This window comes from Lampetra fluviatilis, chromosome 46, assembly GCF_964198595.1.
Source record: "Lampetra fluviatilis chromosome 46, kcLamFluv1.1, whole genome shotgun sequence".
Lineage (NCBI taxonomy): Eukaryota > Metazoa > Chordata > Hyperoartia > Petromyzontiformes > Petromyzontidae > Lampetra > Lampetra fluviatilis.
Window position 1 is genome coordinate 6581974 of NC_136320.1, and position 22228 is coordinate 6604201.

Genomic DNA, 22228 nt, shown 5'->3' on the forward strand with positions numbered 1-22228 from the left:
GGACTTTTGAAAAAGGACCATTATCTCTGCAGCTCGTAGCTGGCTGCGAATTAACGGCCATTTTGCTAAAATGGACGCACGAGTTTTGTTTAAAAGAGGCGGACACGCAGACGGGTGGCCGCTGTGAGGATGCTACAGAACTTTCCTGGAGTGGGGGGGGGGGGTCACCTCCTGCCATCATTATATTTCACGCTTTTTATTCATGTGCATTTGGTTTATGATCGTCGAACACCTCGTTTGCTAGTTATGCAATATTTCTTAAAGACCCTGGTGTTTGCTCTGCAATTGAAGTTTTTGTTCAAGCGGCAAAACAGCGGCTGGGTAACAAGAGCATTTGCAGTTTAAATCAAACATGAACTCTATTGCCTCCCACCCAGCGATTGCATGAATCACATGGATGCAAGCTTGTCGTTTGCATGTGGAGCCTTGTTTATTCTATTAGCTTAGAGGCATCTTGCATAACATTTTATTTTCGCTTTGTCATTCAACCATGGAGGAATGCCTCCACCACTGTACAAGTCATGGGGTGGGGGGGGGGGTTTGACCATCCTTCATCATGCTGGTCAGTTCAGATTGGCAAAAGGCAGGGTCACAAAATCAGCTGAAGTGCACACGTAATTTTATTCACGGCCGGGAATCACGCTGGTATCTGTTCAGTGCAATGCTGCATGTAACCAAACGCATCACCACTGCACCGATTTGGACACGTTATAAAAATGGGGGTTTTCTTATCGCGACATTCCATACTTGTCTCATTAGCATGAGAATAGCCCTTAAGCCGATGTGCAAAATCATTACGTGGCTACAAAATTACTTGAATCGTAACCGAATAAGCATATTTGCCAAACACTTGATTTACCTCAATAGAACACAGAATGTCTGCATTCAAATGCACAACCCACACCAAGGCCGTTTGAGTTAATTTTTTTACATGGATGCAGTGTAACCAGTAGCCAAGGTAATTTACAAGTGGAGATGAGTGGCGTGCGAGCACAGTAGCTACAACATTGCAGACAAGTACAGGTACCCAAGGAGTATTGCACAACTAGTTAAAAGGTAGACACCTATAGGCCGTGACGTTAGAAACATCGCGACTGACGGACTTAAAAACGGGTATGTCATTAGTCATGGCACCGTGGCTGACATTGCCTACGTTTACACAACGTGGCGACACCGGCTCTGGACAGACCTACGGTGGTTTCACTTCATTTGATGCCATGCTCTCATCTTCACCCCACAGCGGTCAGCATGAAGCAGTGGTCAAGTAACCCCCTTGCACGGTGTGGCGAGGCACCGCGCCCAGCTGGGTTTGCCACAAGCGTGGGGGAAGGCGACACTGCCAGCCACATTAAAAAGGCAACCAAACAGGAGTTCTGTAACACCACATCTACCGCACGAAAAGGCGCTCCCCCTCTGGTGGATGTACTCCAAGGACATTAACCTTCAGCTGACACCACAATCCATCAACCACCACCAGCAGTTCAAGTGCCATGGAACCCACTTTACACTGCAGAATAAATGTATAATCTGCATAGTTTGACAATGCACGCGTGTTCTTTTATCCAAGTAAAAAAAATATGTACACCTCTTTCTTGGTGCATTTCTAGCTTTCATTCCATTCCCCCCCCCACGCAAATGTCTACATTTCCAATCCACCCTACAAAGATAAAACGTAACTGCGGGGGTCCCCCTGAAGGCGACCTACTCCAGAGGCTTTTTTTTGAAATGGCATGCACGTCGTCTTTAGTGTTGACCCTGCGATATTCTGAGAAGGGCCTCGCTAAAACCATGTGGTGACCGAGCAAGGGAGCTACGCCAGTGGGCTAGTGCAGCCCTCCAAACAGTGCAAGTGTCTGGGGTCAAGGGTGCTTGAACCCCTGAGCTAAAAGAACAGTCCGGCAAAGCATGTAGGAGAGCGATTTTGGGTTGCGTCTTTGGTTATAACAACTTCAATGCAATCCTACAGCGCCCCCAACTGCAAGGGGATTGTATTAACGGGTTAGCTTGGCCAACAAGTTTCGGTGCAAAATTTAATATAGAGATCAACATCCTTCGGCTTCAAAATCAATGTGTGCCAGCCGAAGGGTGGGGTAAAAATCTCTCCAGTCTTCTGTAGGCAAGAAGTTTGGAGACTAAAATTAATCTTTAGGCTCGCGCCAAGTGACGAATATATGCATATCATATGGGAATTGCGTTTAGTCCAAGGGACGAACGAGTTAAGGATGACAAACGAGTCACGAGATTGGCGAATCATTACATGCTGCAGCGTGAATATTCAACTCGACTGCCCATGACGAACACCCTGCCAAACACTTCCTCGCTGCACGTGTTGGTGCCAAATATGGGATAGTCAATTAAATTTCGATGAGTCAAGGGAATCAAAATAATGCCCCAAATGCCAATACCCTGACCCCCCCCCCCCCCCCCCCATCTACAACTTCCCCTCCTCTTGATGCAAAAGTGCTAAAAGTACCCAAGGCTGTCAAAAACCACCAGTCACCCCTTCTGTATTAGAACGTTGCTCCTCCAGTTGTCCATACGCCGAAACTCATTCCCCTAGTCATCCATGCTCCAAACTCCCCACCAGCCAGTCCAAACCCCCTCGTTTACTCTGCTTAGGACCTGCCTCTATGCCAAATATGCCGACTTTTACAAACGGCTAAATAATGTTTAAAAGTTATACAAATGTAAAGTTTATCAATTGCCCAATATATCTGCATAGCATAGACCTATACAAAAGCTCCCCCATACAGCTTTTAGACTGCTGGGGCAAGTGGTACGAGTGAACACCATGAAGGCCAGTAACATCACCAAGGTGGGTGGCTGCCAAGTCTCCCTAGTGGTGATTACGCACCGCACAAGGTAATCATTTTAGGCCAAGTCGACCTAGGAGAGGCTCAGAGCCAGTTCAGACAAGTCAAATTGTTGGTGGCTGCAAGTGAGAATCATTGTTATCGCAGCGAGCGAACCACCACTCCCCCACCAGACCTACCCATTATTTATCCACCTATGGCCTAACACCCACGGGGTTCCTGTACAGGGTCTTGGGGGAGATGTAGCAGCACTTGCATGGACGCCGCACAAGTTGCACGGCACCGTTGCGGTGCCGTTAAACCAACGAAAGGCCCCCCCCCCCTCTCCCCACAGTCCCACTCACCGCAGTCCAGTTCGTCGGCACCGTTCTTGCAGTCGGTTTCATGGTCACATCGCCACGCCTGGGGTATGCACTGGGCCACGCTGCCCCCGCAGCTGAAGTCAGTGGCGAGGCATGTCCGGTGGCCTACACGTGCACGCACACCCGCCTGTTATTTAGCTTCACAGACGAGGTAGGCAGAGGGGGGAGGGATCTATTGAGGGGCAAGCATGGCACACCACGAAGAAGTGTCAGAAAATCATGGCCTTTATCTCCTTAAGTGGACAAGTGTGTAATGAAATCTTTTACAGAATGCACCAGGATCACACTTAAGGACGCTTCAATCTTGGGCAGACCCAGGACAGGTTTAGACATCATGGTGCTGTCTGGGGGGGTTGCACAATGTGGAAATAGAACAGGGAGACCATCCAGCAGTGGAAAGATCATGGTTGTACACGGTATCCATTGGAGCATTAGAAATCAGTTTAAGATCCAAAGCACACGTGGGTAGTGGTGTAAACAACATTCCTCTACATTGCCACAAGGCTGCCAATGCCTAGTGATGGTACATGCACCACTTGCAGAAGTTCCCAGTTCAACTCCACTGGCCTCCAATTAATATTTCAGTTGCGATAACACTTGCACGCCATCTAAGTCCGTTAACGTTACCTATCACTTCACCCACAAAGAGTAGGCCATGTGTCAGCATCACCACGACTAATTACCAAATTGGGATCAAGAGCAATCACCCCTTACCGGCAGACCATTGTCCTAGGTCACTCCTGCCAAAGTGGCAATCCTGGTCTATCGAGTTAGCACTAGGTTAATAAAAAACAAACTCTGCAATGGAGACAGATTGGGAGTCCCAAGTGTTTGCCAAAATCCTTGAGCATCTCAAAAATGCCTCTTGAATATCTCCAAGCATTACAGCTTGACAACCATTTTACACAGCCACACTACAGTTCGTAACCTTGCATCAAGTTCATTCGTTAAATTGCGGATACCCTAATGGACCGTGTATATTTTAAGTGGTGGGACAAAGTCCAGAAGCAACGACTTTATGTGCATCTAAAAGGCACCAAATGTAAATAGAACACCAGAATTCTACCACTTGTAGGTTGCAAGAATCTTAAAACCCAGTGCAGCTAATGGAAGATTTGCACGAGCAACATCCAGAATGATACCTACTATAATCACTCAGGAATGTCGGTCCTTAACGCTCGTGACGTCACTCCATAGATCAGCCCCCCCAATTAATATTCATGAGCAGGTGGCGTCACTCAATATGGAGTAGCCCCTTCACTAATAAACATGAGCAAGTGACGTCACTCAAATGGAACAGGCTCCCCATCAATAATTATTACAAGGTAACGTCCTCCAAAGGGACACCCCCCTTCCTAATAATTAGCGGCTGACGTCACTCCACATGGGGGGGCCAAGGCACCTCCTCCCCCCTCCCCAGCGTCAACTTACAACCCTCGCATCATGCGATCTCCATCACGCTATTGAGACAAGCAAAAAGGACGTCATGATGAACAAGGGATTATAACCTTAAAATGAAAGAGGTCTGTGTCACCGCAGCCTTACAAAGTGCACACACGCATTAATGCAATGCACGTCACGTCAGTCTGCTTTTTGCTTGCAAGTTTCAGATTTACTGCAATACACCCGTCCTTGTACGGGCAAAAGGCCAGTTTGGAATATTTGGGGAACGTCTCACCAAGGTGACAAACCCTTCGTGGAGGCCAAACGGCCAACGTCAAGAGCGCAGAACCCCTAGGTTTAAAAAGCAATTTTTGCCCACTTGCTAATTAAACCATGGTCACTCATAACTGCCCAAAAACTGCTACGTGAACATTTGGTTCCTCCACTTGGGCAGATCACCAGATATGTACAATTGAAATGTTTTGGCATCTTCTGCATGTGGAGAGGTCTAATGGGATGTAAAAACCGATTGCTGGTATAATGTTCCACAAGCTACTTAGTCAAGCTATGTAGCTTGGTGGGCTTTACCTGGTCAAATAAAGAGTTTAATTTCATTTGTACATGCGATTTTCTTACCTGTAATATACTTTGCACCGTTTTTGTATTGTGGATGCAGCTTTGACCCACCCCTACTGGACATGTGAAAGATTTTCATAGCTCATTGGATTCCCTTCAGTATAAAATGAATATTATGATTCTGCAGTAGCACCAAGAAGTTTTTACTGGCATGATGCTCTTACAGGGTGGTACACTAGCCGAGATAATTCCAGTGAGTGGAAAACAAGTGGGGGCAGGGTGGGCAAAAAAGCAAGCTTCGTAGAAACCAACCCTCTAAAAAGGAGTTGTTTTCCACGGAATTTGATCATTACAGTAAATATCTTGTACGGGGAAGAATTTAGCACTCCATGTCGAGCACTCTGAAGTATGACTTGTCAGCCCCATGTGTCAATTCAATGTACTAGCCACTCCTGGGCCAGTCTGTGCACGACTAGCCAGGTAGCAGAAGAGCCACACTTGCCAAAGTTACATTGGTCAGGCAGATTTATTAAAAGCTACTTGCCTGTATGGGGTCCTCAACAACTCCGTGCCTTGTGCAACCACAAACATGGGGGTCGGAAAGTAAAACATTACGAAGCACTTATCCAGATGACATTGCCATCCTCTGCAAAACAAAAACTTCCGAGATTTGAGGCTTTCGTGACTGCAAGGATTCATATTCTTAGGTTTTTTCAGTAAAAAATTAAAATTAATAAAAGTAAAATAAAATAAAAACCACGACGTTTGAGGCAACAAGCTTCCGTCTTCAGGTGGAACAGTCACAGCACGATAGCTTTATCAAGTGATACAGCTACGTGACTTCACCGAAAAAACCTAAGAATACTTCCCCCCTCTCGGCCAATTTACAAAAACACCTGTTCACCTAGAAATAATTTGTGAAAACCAAAATACTCGTACATCCAGGAGAGGATCAAGATCTTCTACGCGAATGCGGGGGCCTTTACATCAGCAGTGGAAGAAAACAAAGGCGTCACAAGTTCAAGCACGTGTTTTGGTTATTTGGGTTGCTGCTTGCCCTTCACCATCCCACACCTCGATAAATCTCACTACCCATTACATGAACACTATGCACCAAGCCCACCGATAACAATTTCGGGTTGCAGCAGCACAAGTGCTTTCGCCGATTGCGAGCGCGCATAGCTCCGGTTGATTGACGCCCACTTACTGCAATGCTCCTGCGATTCGTCCGAACGATCCACGCAGTCCACGTCTCCATCGCACAGCCATCGCAGAGGGATGCAGTCGCCGTTGCCGCAGACAAAGTCGCGCTCGGAGCAGGTGTGCTTCGCTGCAGAGCAGAACACGCACACCCACACAACAGGTTTACCACTTAGCCAGTGTTGTTTAGGGTTAAGGGTATTAAAACGAAGAGATTTACCTTTACCAGTTAAGGCACAGAGGTACCATAGATTTTTTAGAAGAGATCTTCTCCACAAATTATAGCTCAACGACCTGGTTTACAATGGAAACTTGTACAGCAGTCAAAGTGTAAAACAGATTCTAAAAAGTGGGACAAACCAGAGGACCCAGGAGAAGCCACAACCACCAGGGAGAAAAAGTTAACTCCAAATACACAGGTGTTAGGGTTGGGATGCACCACATGTCCTCCTGTATACCAGGTAAGGTGGTTAACAGTGATACCCATGTAGCAAGTAGCTGTGAAGGTCGGCACAAGGCAGTAAGGTGGCCTGCACAATGCTCAGCTGTTGTCCTCAGCACTCGTGTTTACGCATCACAAAAGCAAATTTAACCCACAAATCGACCGAGTTATAATACTTGCCGAGGGAAACAAACCCTGGTCACCAGGATACTAGCAGCGCATGTAAACCACTACGTGACAGTTCGCCACATGCCCACTACAAACTTAGTTTCCACGTCAAACCTTTTGCTAAAAAAGACCATCGGGGCAAATAACATGTGTCAGACGACCACATCAATTAGCCACCCACCTCAGGTGCAGCATTTGTGCGCATCTAACATTTTATTGTGGATGTTGACAAATCCGACTCTTATAATCCCTAGCGAGTTAAGATGCGACCAACGCATACGTTTCATTAGGAAAGTGAAATGGGTTGTAGATTTCCAAGAAACACGGCACTGTTGAGCACTGCAAAACCGTTCGTCAGAAATCCAGAATACCAACTCCTAATCCCTGCAATGCCAACCCCCCCTTCCCCTCAGTGGCTTTCAACTCAAGCAAAACAAATCCCAACAAAAGCAGTGGCAGGGTCACATGGCTCTACAATTAACCATTAAAACAGGGAAGAGCAACCAAGCAATTAAATACCATTTCCACATGACAAGAAATTAAACTACTGAGTGGTGGTAATGTAGTCGAAGTTGGCTATTTAGACAAAATGTGCTGCATCTCACGGCATGTGGATTTCTCATTTAGGGTCACTTAGGCTAGCCAGAGGATTTAGGCCACCCCTGTTTGAAGTTGCGCAATTTTGACTCCGTGCTATAAGTTCAGCCAAAATCGGTGAAGTGTAAAAGGTTTCGGTACAGTGCATGTGTAGTGGGTTAAATTCAGGCACAGTGGAACCTTGGAGGCAACACTATTTATTAGCCAACACCTTAACATTAACAGGATAACGCCATAGGGTGGTAGCCACCATTGCCAACTTAGCTAACACAGGGATACTACATTACTGGACCAGGACAGTTCAACACGCTGCCTGGTCCACACCGCAGAGACAGAGGATCGTGAACGGTGGCTTCATTTCCAGAGTTGACCCAACAGAACAGCCCGGCTTCTCCGTCCACACACCGCTTATAACCACTCCAGCGTGGCTGGCTCTGTCCCAGGCCACGCCTCCCTTTCCGATCCTTCGGGAAGGCCAGAGCCCCCCCAACCACGTGACCCCCCTAGGGACCACGCCCCCCCTTTATCTAGTCACGTGTCCTGTTGGGTTCACGCAAAGTGTCACGGCTTGATACGACCCGTGACACCAGCCTACAGCCCCCACACCGAGCTAACAGTGGTGTCATTCTACTACACATGTATAAAGCCAGTTACACCACCATGGCCTTCCTCCGTATGCTGTAGTCTAATCTTACCAATCTCAAGGCCGTATTTCACACTTTAAAATGTGGTCTCGTCCAATCTGTGGGAGGGGAGTAACAAGTAATCGGATTTTCAGCCACTTCAGGTCCATTACTAAAAAAAAAATCGTGGAAAGCAAAATAAATATCTTGCCAGTTTGTCGCGGCAGTTAAAACTGGGAGCAAATTGAACGAGTTCCATTGTAATGTTAAACTGATGAAACCTTAAAAAAACCTGTGCTTGTGGAATCAGAGCTGACAAAATAAAATGTAACCATCACCCCAAAAGCTGGGATTTTTTTTAAGCTTTAAAGTGATTATACCAGGCACTGCAAAAACAAAAAAAAATCATGGCAGGCATCAATTGCCTTAAAAAGGAGTGGGCAAAAGAAAAAACGTGTTCATTGTTGGGGTTCTCTTGGTTGTAATTGCAATATAAAAAAGGACGGAACCATCGCGTTAATCTCAATTTTCCACACCGCAGGTGGCACGAACTGGCGCCCAATGGAGGACGACGTAACCATGGGAACCACGACCGAGGAGGAGTGGTGCCTGCGGCCTGCGCGCACCTCGCCCTGCCCGTGGGTCGGCGGCTTTATGTAGCACTTGTCTTAAATCGCGTAGTTATTAGGTGCCAGAGACTGCGAATAGCCACCGGTTGCGGTGGGGGGGGGTAATGGTGGGAGGCAGCGTGAATGGAACCATAAAAACAAGGAGAACATTGCTAAAAAAATTAACCCGTAAAAACAAAGTTTTTCACTATAAATCCTTTATATGCATGGCGGCTAGAGTCCTCGCCCTCTGGCTTGAGATGGCTGCCACCTATGGGTAATGATTGTCTGCCACCATTAAGAAATTGGTAATTAAATAATTTTTTCCCCCTAAACAATGTAAAATTTTGGAAAATTTTTCACGAAAATTGTCACGCACAACGAGTCTGTGCAAAATGTCAGCTCGATTGGATCACGGGAAGTGGGTTAAAAAACGACCGAAAGATTTGCACGGTCCTAAGCAAGCACGCGAACTTAATATAAAGGATTTTAAAAATACAAATCTGCGACCCTGTTATTCACGGCACCGGTTAACCATGGGGTCTGCAATAACGTAGATTACATTTCACCTCTATCATCAGCTGCAGTTGTTCCCCATCATGCAGTGCAGCTTCCCATGCAATTTTAGCCAACGAATCACAGCAGATGAAACGCATAATTCCCATAATCATTTCCTCACTTGCAAATTCACAATCACGGATAAAATGTGATCCATTCTGCAAATGAGTTACACCAAAGAATCACCAGGCAGAGAGATGGGCAACTGCTCATGCAAGCACCAGGACTTCAGAATTAACAAGAACCTGACAATCTGCTGCAATAAAAAAAAAACGATAGCTGTACGTGTAAAAACTAGACTGCCAACAGCTAACCGGTAAATTTTTTATTTAAAGCTTTCGTGACTGCAGCGATTCATATTCTTGGTTCTTTCGGTAAAGTCATGTAGAAGGAAAATAATAAAATAATATTAATATAAAATAGCTATCCGGTAGTCTAATGCACACGAGGTAGCATTAACACCACATGGCCCAACAGGGAAGAGAGATTATAGCTGCAATTATTTGCAATACATGCACTGCTTGCTATATCTAAATGTCAAAAGAATATGATCAGTTCAGAAGATAGAACCCATGACCTTAGTATTGCAGGTGCAGCGTGCCAACCACGAGACCACCGGAGCATCTGGACGAGTTAGAGTAAAGAAACTAAAAGGGGGGGGGGTTAACGTCTCCCTATTAGCCCCTTGTGGACAACCGCCTAACACCTTTGACACAAGAAAACTTAATTCTTTCAGTTCTAAAAATCCTTCACGTTAAACGTCAAGGGGGTTCAGATTAAACGGAAAACTTTTCAGATAGCCCCCCCCCCTACCCATATTCACCATTCCATCTACCTACAAAATGACATTTGGCATTCAGGCCAGAGGGCACTCTTTGATAGCAGGGGTTGCTGTAAATTATTGTAAGAGTGGCAGCCGAGTCGCCTGCAGTACTTGGAATGCTGACTGGCAAGCCTGGAGCGTTATCGGTGGGGGGCAACGTTGAATCTAACTTGCACGGCTGTTAGGAATTTAAGATCGTACGATCGTTGCGCGTGCTTTCATACCAGCCCTCGCAACCCAAAATGTCCATTTTGGCCAAGGGCATTTAGAGGCCGTTTGCATAGAAAATATAACAGTGCCCTCTGCTAAAAATGAAAGGCAAACACGAGCAACCAAGCAGTGTTCATGTGCCATGACTGTATTAACGGTAGGCCTCATTTTTTGCCAAGAGGGGTTGGTTTAGGGGTCTTGTCACCACCCGTTACCTGCCACTTTCACAGTAGCTACCGTGTGCAAATTAGGGACAGTGCCAGCTCTGACCGACATGGCCAATCGGACAAAATTACTCAAATGGAACACTGCACGTGCCGCATAAAAATGTTTGCAGCTTCATATTACTCGGCATTCACGGTATCAGTAGGTGGGCCGTTGAACAAGCCACCGGGTGGGTTCATAAAGCAGTGCAACCAACCAGATAGATGCAGGCCAAGTTGAAATGACAGCAGATGCTCGAGTAAAATGTGCAAAAACACCACCACAAAGCATACATTCGAATACGTAAAAACTGTTTTGAGCATTGAAATAAAAAGCCAGGTAATGAGATTTTTTGTAGACAAAAAAAATTACGTAGATTTTTTTTTTTAAAGGAGCTTTTAGACCTTTCTCTTGCTTTACACCAACTGAACGTCATATCACTGCCATGGTTAAAGGCAAACTGTGGCCTTGCTGGGCAAGATATGCCAGAGTAAAGCCCAGTCGCAGAGATTTAAATGCAAAGACTCCTACACCTGAAAGACTTCCCCTTCGAACGATCCGAAACCGTCAACATTTGTCAAGTACCACACAGCATCAACATTAATGGGACCTTTTTGCCAACAAAATAAAAATAGGCATTTACTCCTTTCTGGAAATGAAACCGGTGTTAAGATGTACAAACACCAAGTATCATTGACATTCCATAGAAGTCTGTAAAAGGTAACCCCTAGTCGTCCATCGTAAGGCAATAACAAATGCTACACCACTCGCACTAAAAAAAGTACGTCAGTAAGTTGTTGCGCATGGAATAATCGCAATGCAATAAGGCGACCACAATTAGTTTGCAGCCAGATCTGCCTAATTGTTGGCTCTCAGACATTTATAACAAGACTCGGCTGGGTTCAGATGCGAGGCTACCCAGGAACAAAAACAGGTGATGCGAGGTAGGTCAGGGGATGGCAACACAGAAATGGATGCAATCCCTCACCGACGTACTTTAGTTTCAATCCGAAACCACTTTTGCAGTGCTTAGTTTCTGCCAGGTAACATTGCATCTTGCCAGAAGCCATTTCACAAACCACTGGTTAAACACCAGAACACCTTCCAAAGCCTCGAGACCAAGAAGCGGGGGGGTTAATGGGCGAGAGGCATTCGCGGGCAGGGCTATAATAATGCACTGGTTATTTACAAGCCGTTCCAGTTCAAGGTCGTGTTCTAGGGAGAAACTTTGTTAATCCACAACCCCCAATTCTGGTACACTAGTGTCTAGGGATTTTAATTCACTGGGTCACATGTTGTAAAGTGGTTATTTGCACAAGTCCATGCATCCAGAGGAACTAAAAAAAATTGGTTAATTGATCCATTTAAACACCAACCTCCTCTGTTATAGTTGGGCAAGTATGCTGTTCATTCCTACTTAACCAAGCACACTAGTGCAAGTTGCACTAAAAATCCAAGGCAACAGTGCAAACAAGCAGAGGACATTTGCTGTGGAAATAGACTTTGGGTGCCCTAGGAGGTTCAATCGAGTGGCACTTCTGCAGAATTGAGTGTAAAATTGATTCCTGCTCAAGTCGCATCAGGCGCATCGTACATGGCCTGTGAAAGAGCCCTCAAGGACAGTGGGATTCACGCAGATTCGTGAAATTCCCAAATCTACTTGGGAAATATGAAGTGGCCAGGTGATGGTGGCACGACAAATTGGTTAAAATTCACACAAGCCTAAAGGTTTCAATGTCCTTGCAATGCGGGTTGGAAAATTGTCTAGTGCAAACTTGATAAAAATCGGGTGCCAATTACTGTCATCAAGCACTCGCCCCAACAGTGTTGGGATTAGAAATGGGCAACTCGTGCAACCCCAGAAGCGATGCACCACCCAGGACCCATTTCCCAACAATGTAACATTATACAAATACGATCCCATTGTGAAAGTTGTGGATGGACGTTTCTTTCATAACAGAACAAACTTTAAATTTAGGGAGAATAATCAAGCATCAGTAACTCTCCACAGGAGTCGAGTTTGAAACTCCCAGCACAGAGCAGTGTCCAATATCACGACGAACACGATGCCTCTGAAATTTGTTTGGCTACTCGGAATTTTGGGCCCTTGGGTATGTACTTTGGAACCGAAAGATCATGCGTAAAACTAAAAGTGCTTCAGGAGCACAAAAGGCAGCTGTAAAATTATGGCCAACCTTTAAATCCACGCCAATGTTCAGATGCCCTCAACACGAGTGCAACCCACAGAGTGCCAGATTTCACTAAAAGGACGGCGGCAGCTTCTGCCGTCACATGTGCTTTGGGCTCAGACACGCAGTCACGCGTCACCAAAACCCAGAATAAACCCTGGCAGTGTGGGGAGCACGATATCTTTAGCCACGTCCAGACAGCCAGCTGACGCAGAGTTGTGGGGTTCATGCATCACTGCTAGGAATAATTAAAGTCTGAACAATCAAATGTTTTTCATTGAGCAATGCTAACATGTAGCTTTGAAGACTTCCTTACAAAACCCAAAAGGGGCATTATTAATTGACCAACTTACCACAAAAAGACATCCCATTTGACCTTTTTACACAGTAAATGGAAAGCTGCATAACGCATGGGATTGACCAAGTAGCATTATACGCTAGGCCGACTTTGTAATACGATTCTTAAATGTGTAGTGACATTGCGGATGTCACTGTGCAATGCCAGCCCTAGACAGGCACGGCGTGCAGTGTATTGACAGCGCGGGCACCACTCATGTGGGTGCAGTACTGGCCCTGGAGGGGCATGGCAAGCGCTGACCAACAGCACTGGATGGCACCACTCTGCGTGCAGTGCCGACCGACAAGATAGGGTGCGAGTGCGTCAGCCTCGGAGAATGGGGTTACTATAGGCCGTGGCACTCTGGTTGACCCCAGAGGACACGTGACCAGTAAAGTCTACACAGGGCCCCCCCCCCCCCAAGTGGGGGCTAGGGGTGGTCATGTGTCAGGGCAAAGATCCTGCTCGAGGGTTCGAAGGTGGGCGTGGCTAAGGGCGGAGCCAGGCACGCCACAGAGGATACAAGCTGGTCCCAGGAGGGACCGGCTGCTGTTGTTCATCCTGAACAATCTACATTTTAAGTCCTACAGAATCTGCAACACGTGGACCTGGACCCAAGCGGTGGTCTAGTCAGTTGTAGCTAGTTAGTGTAATTAGTGCAGTTAGCCTCGTGGTACACCACCACAGGTTGATAGTGTCAAGGGGTAGTTACCGTGTGTTGGTATTAATAAATGTGTTGCCTCCAAAGAGTACGTCCGCGACTGTTGAATCCACTACAAATGCACACCATGAAGCAATTAGATAAGATAAATACTACCTAGGGTAGACTCATGGTAGCTTCACTTACAACTGAAATGACCACAAAATGAAACTTAGAGTTTTTATAGGAGGTAAGCACTGTTACACCCCAAAAAGGTTGTGCCATTTCAAAGGTCTGCCACATAGGCCAACATGTTTGGGGGAAGTGCCGTTGGAGGAACCTGGAAAGGCCAGGATGGCACGTAAAAGGCAATGTGGCTAGCACCCAACCGTAGTGCGGATGTTCAGCCATTTTTACGGCCGAGCCAACCTAGGGGAGGACGGACAGCTTTAGGATTACTCTGCACTTACGGTATCAGTAGGTGGGCGTTAAGACACTGGGGTGGTTCGCAAAGCAGTGTAACCAACCAAATGCCTCAATGCAGTCCAAGTTCAGACCACATCGAATTAGCACGGTGTAAAAGTTCAACATGTATACATTCCAGCATAGATGTTGGCCACAGGTAGAAATTGAAACGAGCCCAGCAAAATCCATCCTCGTAGTCACTTTTGCATAGCACCCCCACCTACCCCACAACCCCCTTTGTAGAAGGCCGTGTTCCAACCACGCAGCGCAAACTCACGGCAGTTTTCCTCGTCACTGTTGTCCGGGCAGTCGAGGTCACCATCACAGCGCCAGGCGAGAGTCACGCACCGGCCGTTACGGCACTGGAACTGAGTATCCAAGCAGGCAGTCCACTCGCCTGCAGCAACAGAACAATTGGGGGGGGGGGGGGGGGGGGGTGAGGTTTTCCTATGACAAGATAACTCTTAAGACGAGTTGTGCAAAGCAATAAAAACTGGCCTTATTTTTGAATCAAGGTTCGAAATGGTCATTTGCCCATGAAATTGGTGGATTTGAAAACATTTTCCAGACTAATGGTGGTTTTGCAACTTCCAGTATTTTCCCGAATTTAAAATCAGGGTTGCAAAACGTCAGATTTTTTGGCAAAATACATGGTCAACCGTGTTAATCTGTAGGTGGATTACATTTGTAAATAGGTCACAATTATAATATTCATGGTAGACAAGACGAATGAATTGGGAGGTGAACTTGTGCTTCCGGTACAGATTACTAAAAATAGGGGGGAAAACAAACGACAATCATAGCAGTAATAATTGTGTCACATCATGAAAAATATTGCAGCAACCATAAAGAACCACGAGTGTGCCTGGGGAAGAGTCTCCACCCAAAGCAATGAATTGGTGGTAATAAAGGGGACAAAAAAAACACTTGTCCGAATGGTCGTGAATAAAAGTGCAACATTAGACCAGGTGGTGCAGTGGGTGTGGACTGCACGATGAACCTGGGTGACCAGAGCTCCATTTGTCCACAACGGCCAACGTCAGCAGTAAATATCGAAACCGATGCAGTGCCCACCTCACCACTCTTCAGCGGCCCAAACTGAAGTGGTCAAGGTAAACCAAATCTGCCATTTAACCCCCAGACTGATTATCACGGTTGTCTACGTATGGGTGCAAAAGAATTTCACATCTTAAAAACATTTTCTATAGTGCCTCAAGGTGCTTTACACAGAACGAATTGTACATAATGTAAATGGAGGGGTGGCGCGTGAAATAGAGGACACGCCATGGGCAAATCGATGCGTGAATTGAAAGCGAAATTGATTAACGAGTGAAGGCCATGTAAGAATGAGGGAAAACGGTGGTAGTTGGGGAGGTTAAGGGGTGGTGGGGGTAATGAAGGGAAAATGCGTTGAGCAAAAAGGTGACTAATATGATGGGAAAGTGTTCCAGTGAAGGGGGGGGGCCAAGGGAAAAAGTCGATCAAGCGTGTGACAAGCTGTACGTATTTCAGCACAAACTTCAGCCCCTTTTTTTTACAAAATAAACTCATTAAGAGACAAAGGTCAAGTCCACATGAAGCATGCAAATGGTACGGTAAAGTAATTTTTGGCTTCTAACTTTCAGAGCATACCCATTGGATGGGGTCACATCAAAAACTATCCATTCTAAAAATATAAACGCACCACAATTACTGTATTCCAGGCACGATACCGTCTTCATAAAGACATGATCATAGTAGAACAGTTGCGATTTTAGCGCCAAATATTTCAGAAAGATCTCAATCGTCAAATAATCAAATTAATTACGCTTTGGTTCTTTCGGTACAGTCACGTAGAAATTAATTTAATAATAATCGAATTCATATTTACTTATAATACCATATTTGCCACAAAGGATTTGCCTTCAAAGTTAGCAATGGGGGGGGGGGGGGGGGGGGGCAATCCTTTGGAAGGATTTGTGAATTGGAAGAGAGCATTGTGTATATTAGTCATAATAGCCGAGGTCTGCAACCACACCCTTTAAAAACTTGAAGCAGAAAATAAAGTTAAACACAAAAATGGTCTTCAAACAAATGTCCCAAGGCAGAATCCGGTTGAAGCAATTTTACACTTTAGCGTGTTTCCGGCACCACTTAAATGCCACACCTGTAATAAAATTGTCACAGCAGTGAACTGCATTATTTTAACGGCTGATCACAGCACAAGGCCAAAACTAATAAAAGCCTCACAGCAGTCCAACAGAATTTACATGAAATTATAGCCTTCATTGCGAATGTTTAATCAACGGCATAGCAAGCAAAGCAGGCCAATTTACAGGCAATTGTACAATGCTGGTCAGTAGCGACATAAAAATCATGGGGGAAGGCAAATGTAATGCAATTTAAAGCCCTGCATCAATCCACTGCTACACGAAGCTCTTCTCCCCCCCCCCCGACACCAACATGGCAAAACATCGTTCAAATTCGAAGCATGATTATTTTCCACGGCACAAGATTGGTGATATGCAATGACTTGAGCCAGTTGATCTGTAGTATCTGAAGGGGACATTGCCCAAATCGTTAACCTAATACAGAACACTATTTGTTACGAGCCAGTGTTATTCAAATAGCTGGGGACAATACGGCAGTTGTGAAATTAACTCGTGCTCCACGGCTCTGTGGGAGAGTCATGGGGGTAGTCAGATCACTAAAGGGGTTGGCAATCAAACATCTATTTCGAATTTGGTAAACTAAAAATAGCAAGAGTTGCAATACACCCAACTACAAGACAGGCCTGTAATAAAATGATTTATGCGGGAGGCCAACTTGGAGATAGATTTGTAAACAGATGTCTAGTGGGGGGCAGCTATGAACGTTACAAATACAAAAGCACAGGAATACCAAAGCACAAGGTAAACAAACCGAACATTCTAAAATAAGCCATCCCACGAGGTAAAGCCCACCAAGAGACCTGCCACAGATGACGGCTCAACGAAGTGGCTTAGCTGGACATTTGCAGCAGCTAATAAAAAATTATCTCAATGCATGTGGGTTATTAAATGGAGTGGGGAAAAACTCCCAGAGGACCCAGGAGAAATAAAACCCACACGACCAGAGAGACCATGCAAATCCCAATATACAAGAGTCAGGGTTGGGATCTAACCCCCGGCCTTGTTCATACCAGGCGAGGAAGCGAACACCAAAGCAGTCCTTAAAGAGCCGCATGTGGTTCCAGCACATTTCCAACCAGTGGACCACATTGTACCCCAATGGTCAGCACAAGCTGGAGGCCCGGCTTACACTGACCAGTTCAAATACTCAGCCACGACTGGGACAAACTCACCTCCTCCACTGGGTTCAGACCATTGCACCAAACTACATGCCTGCGCCACATCGCATAAAAACCCAAACGGTCAATGCAAATCAGCCAACAGGCCTCCACGAAGAGTAATGGGCAAGGATACGTGGATGCACCGTGTAAGAGCAAAATAACATCTATTCTTTTTAAAGACAAACGTTATTGCACGTTAAACCATTTCAAAAACGGCCATAGGCAACTGGACAGTGGAAAGTAAAAAAAAACGATCCACTTGACAGCAGGCATGGCCTTAGACCCAGTGCAACAAAGCACTTCATTCTCCATTAATTTCAAACAGACCACCACCAGCACATCAGTACACGATTAGCACAAAGACAGATGGGTGGCACAGAGGGCTCACGGTTGTGGCGAGTGGTGGCATAGATGCGAGCACACTGCATTACCGGTCCAGGGCCTTTACCGGTGCAGACTGCCTCAAACGAGTACCTGGTGGTGTGTAAGCATTGCCACTGGGGGAGAATGGCGGCCATGCGTGGTGTTGGCCACCCAGCCGTCGTGTGCCAGCCTTTAGTCGGTGCTCCATACCAGCACTTGGCCTAAAAGCATGTTAAAGGCTATACAGGGAAGCTTTTTGTCCTTGGTCACACGACTTCAGTCCAGTGCCAGCCACACTAACCTCATCCCAGGATGAACCCTAAAAATGGGGCCCATAGAGACCCTGCCATATGACACGGGGGGGGGGGGGGGGGGTGGCTTCTCATTGCCCTGTAACATGGATGATGTCACTCAAAAGCTCTTGGCGATCCACCAATGCCATCGTCAGACTCGATGCCACGCACAAAGTCCAGGGTTTGTTTTGGACAGACGGCAGGGGTCATCTGGGAGAGCTGCAAATTAACTGTGGCAAGGTTGTAAAATGACGATACAATAAGCAGTGGGGCAATAGATTACAGTAAAACACAATTTGCCCCTGGGTAGTAAGTTATTTTTTCAATTGCGATGTCTCAAAAAGTAAAGAACATGGCTATTTTACTCCCCACAAACTTTGCTTTTGTGACCAGGACAGTGATTTTGAAATGTACTTACTTTCAAATGGCAAAAACAGGTAAATTGTCTTTTAGTCATAGTACAAACCTACAAATCAAAAGTAACGTGTTTGTACTAAAGTAATTAAAAAAAATTACTACGAAAGATTTAGAAGAGCGTAGTTTGAGACTTACGATTGTACTGCAAATCACTTTCACGAATCAGCCCCCAAATGTAGTCTCCCATCATGTTCTTGTAATACTGTCCGTGGTAGCAGCATTCAAAGTCCAGTATATCCTGGTGGAAGCGCTCGCCTTGCGCCTCCGAGTACGCTCCCATGTTCACTTTGAATTTATCAAGATGAGCATCAAGGATATGGACTTGAGGGAAATCCTACAGCCTATTGTGCCGTAGTTCTTCAGTCTCAACCAGCTCCACGTAGTTTTCGACCTTGTGATTGCCCAGGAATCCACGAACCACTGCGACAAAGCCGTTCCAAGCTGCTTTCTCGTTACTAGGGAGCTTCTTGGGAATTCATTGCACTCCAGGATCTTCTTTATCGGTGGTCCGATGAAGACACCGACTTTGACCTTTGCCTCAGACAGCTTAGGGAAGAAGTCTTGAAGGTACTTGAAGGCTGACCACTCCTTATCTACAGCTCTGACAAATTGTTTCATAAGGCCCAATTTGATGTGCAGTGGCGGCATCAGCACCTTCCGGGGGTCCACCAGTGGCTCCCACTTGACATTATTCCTCCCCACAGAGAATCCGGTCCGCTGTGGCCAGTCTCCGCCTGTGGTAGTGCGCCTTGGTGTTCCTACGGTCCCAAAGGCAAAGATACTTGGCAAAATTTCCTTGGAGACCCATCAGGAATACCACCATACTTTTGTTCCTTTCAGTAAAGTCATGTAGGTAGAAAAAAAAAACAAGAGCTCACGACATTTCGATCGCAACAAGCAATCATCATCAGGTGAGATGAGAGCAAGAACTCTGCCCAAGTAGGCGAGTAGTTGTCTCACCGGATGAGGATTGCGCGTGTTGTGATCAAAACGTGGTGATCTATTATTTTTTCTACCTACATGACTTTACTGAAAGAACCAAAGAGTATGGATTACTGCAGTGAAAGCTTCAAATCAAGAAGGAATGCCACCATTTTGAAGTCCGATGACCTCCCAGCTGTGCTCATCATACTTCAAGGCGTCCAAGCAAGGTCTGTTGTATTCTTTTGAGGTGCACCAACCAAGTGAGCCAGGTACTTGTTACCATTATGGAGCAGCACGGCTTTGAGGCTCCTGGATGAGCTGTCAATGAAGAGGCGCCACTCATTCTGGTTACAGACGATTCCTATTGCCTCGAACAGATTGGTCACATTGTGGCAGAAGCTGAGCCAATCTTGACGGGTAAAAAAAGCTGCAAAAAGATTGGCAATGCTTCAGATCTGCGACTTGCACACTTTCATCCAACAAGTTCCACTGCTTGAGCCTAAATGTCAAAAGCTTGGCATTGGACTTGGTGAGACCAAGATCTGATTAAGTCGAGGTATTATGGGTTTCTCTCCTCAGCTCCACCTCTGTAATTGTCATCTGGATCTACAACGTCTTCCTCGCTCCGACTTGCTGTCCTCGTCTAAAAGACGACTGCACTCTCCAGAGAAGTGGGTACAGGGAGCTCATGGCAGTGTGGCACCGGGGCAATGGATGAAGGAAGGTCCAGATACACGATAGCAGCTGCATTCTTGCCAGTCTTGCACTGACCCTTCCAAACATCAAAGTAGCAGTTGCTTGAGTGGTCAGTTAGTTTCCAAAATCTTGGGATAGTGAACTTCATGGCTCTTATCCTCTGTACCATCCTATAAAAATAAATGTCACCCATGACTAATCTATAAGAGATTCTCGCAACATTGTGATATACTTTTTCAATAACATTGAAAATTGTAAAACATTTAATAAAAAACTTTTATAATTAAAATAACAAATTTTATAACATAAAATGCCAAGCAACAATTGTCCATCTTACCTTCCAGAGTTAATTTGCATTGCTCGCAGGTGAAAGGAGGTGCCCAGGGTTTGTCTGGATCCCTGACAGGCATGCCAAAATGCCTTGTAGGCCCCACATCTTAGCAGATGCTGCCACAGAATACTTTTTCGATAAATTGGCCAGATAGCAAAACACGTCTGCTGGATGCTTGCCGCCTCTTGATGTCATCTCAGAAAAATGCAGATATGTATCCACTTGGGCAGCTGGAACTAAAATGAACTGGTGGGCTTAAGGCCCCTGTATTTATATTACTGGAAAGTTCTAAGTTCCACCAAGCTTACTCGCACCGAATCTGGAATGTTCTGGAAACTAGGTAATTTTCAAAATATTACTGTCCTGGTCACAAAAGCAAAGCTTGCAGGGAATAGCCATTTTCTGCACATTGAGACATAAGCAATTGGGAAATAAATACTTACCACCCAGGGACTTGTTAGTGTTGTGTGCTGCAGTACAGTACACGATTTCTTCACCACATTAATGTGGGGGGGGGGGGGGTAGAAATCGGTACGGTTTCGAAAAATCACGGAGTGCGAATAATGTAGCAATGACATTTCATGCACACATGTTTTTAGCAACCAAGGCATGCCACAAATGTTTATAATTAGGACCATTAATATACCTCGTATTTGGAAGACAAGCATTGTAGCCATTTCCAGCAACAGCATAGAATGGAAGTCCCTTTTAATACAATAAAAGTTTAGTAATTACGATATGTTTTGCACACATGCATTTCACCTTCTTAGCTTTGAAACTTCCCATGGTCACCCATCCCGGCAGAGGAGTGCCACGAATATTTACACGGTGCATATATATCACACCACCAATCTTGACTAGAAGTAGGGGTCGGCACGGTTTGAACCGACTCAAACTGGTTTCAAATTGAGCAAGCCAAACCAAACCAGCGACGACTGAACCAAACCAAACCAAAACCAAACCAAACTAAGCTAAACCAAACCTCTTGAGTTGGCTTGAACCGAAAAGATGCGCGGCAAACAATATTCGCATTCAATACAAATATCAAGTGTATTAATCGCTAATTTCTTCATATTGAGATTCACTAGCAAGTACTGGACGACGATGTCGTCCACAGCCATCTCCTCAAGCTTGGCACGCCCAATGTCCTTGAACGCAGTGTGGTAGTTCAATGGCAGTGAAACCCCAACACTAGGCAACATCCGCGCCCACGAGCGCACACACATCTCGGCCTTGAACGTGCACTTGTGCAGGTTTGGTCGGTCGAGAAAGGAGCGCTTGGCGGCCGAGTTTGCTCTCTCGGAGGGCACGGACGACGCCGGGATAGGCAAATAGTCGAGGGCCACGCGTCGTAGGCGCGGGTACTTGCCGCCGTACAGCTTCCACCACTCGACGACGTCCATGCTCAGGTCCTGAGTCTGCTCAAGCAGGAAGCGGTCGACCTCGGAGGCGGCGCCGTCGTGAGCGTTGGGCGCGTAGACCATGTCAAAGAGGATGTTAATGCCGCCACGCGGCGCCGCCTTCGGCGCCGCGTCCGTCGTCAACGCTGGGTAGCGCTGGTTGAGAATGTCCGTCATCATGTCCTTGATATTGCTGTACTCGGTGCTCGAGGCCGCGGGCTTGGGGTGGCGCAGGTCGAGAAAGCGGGCGACGCGGCTTGGTTCGGACGAGAGAAGGTCGCTGTACTTGACCATGT

At 46.1% G+C, this 22228-nt stretch overlaps 1 protein-coding gene across 5 annotated transcripts in view; it reads right to left on the reverse strand.

The window, feature by feature from the left end:
* LOC144947725 (low-density lipoprotein receptor-like) overlaps positions 1–22228 on the reverse strand; it is a 44408-nt gene that overhangs the window by 16662 nt on the left and 5518 nt on the right. For all 5 annotated transcript variants that reach the window (XM_078877048.1, XM_078877047.1, XM_078877046.1 and 2 more), the window contains exons 2-4: positions 14476–14595; positions 6342–6464; positions 3158–3280 (exon numbers count right to left, since the gene is read on the reverse strand). In XM_078877048.1, the coding sequence (XP_078733174.1) occupies positions 3158–3280; positions 6342–6464; positions 14476–14595 (366 nt within the window). The remainder of the gene's footprint in view (positions 1–3157; positions 3281–6341; positions 6465–14475; positions 14596–22228) is intronic.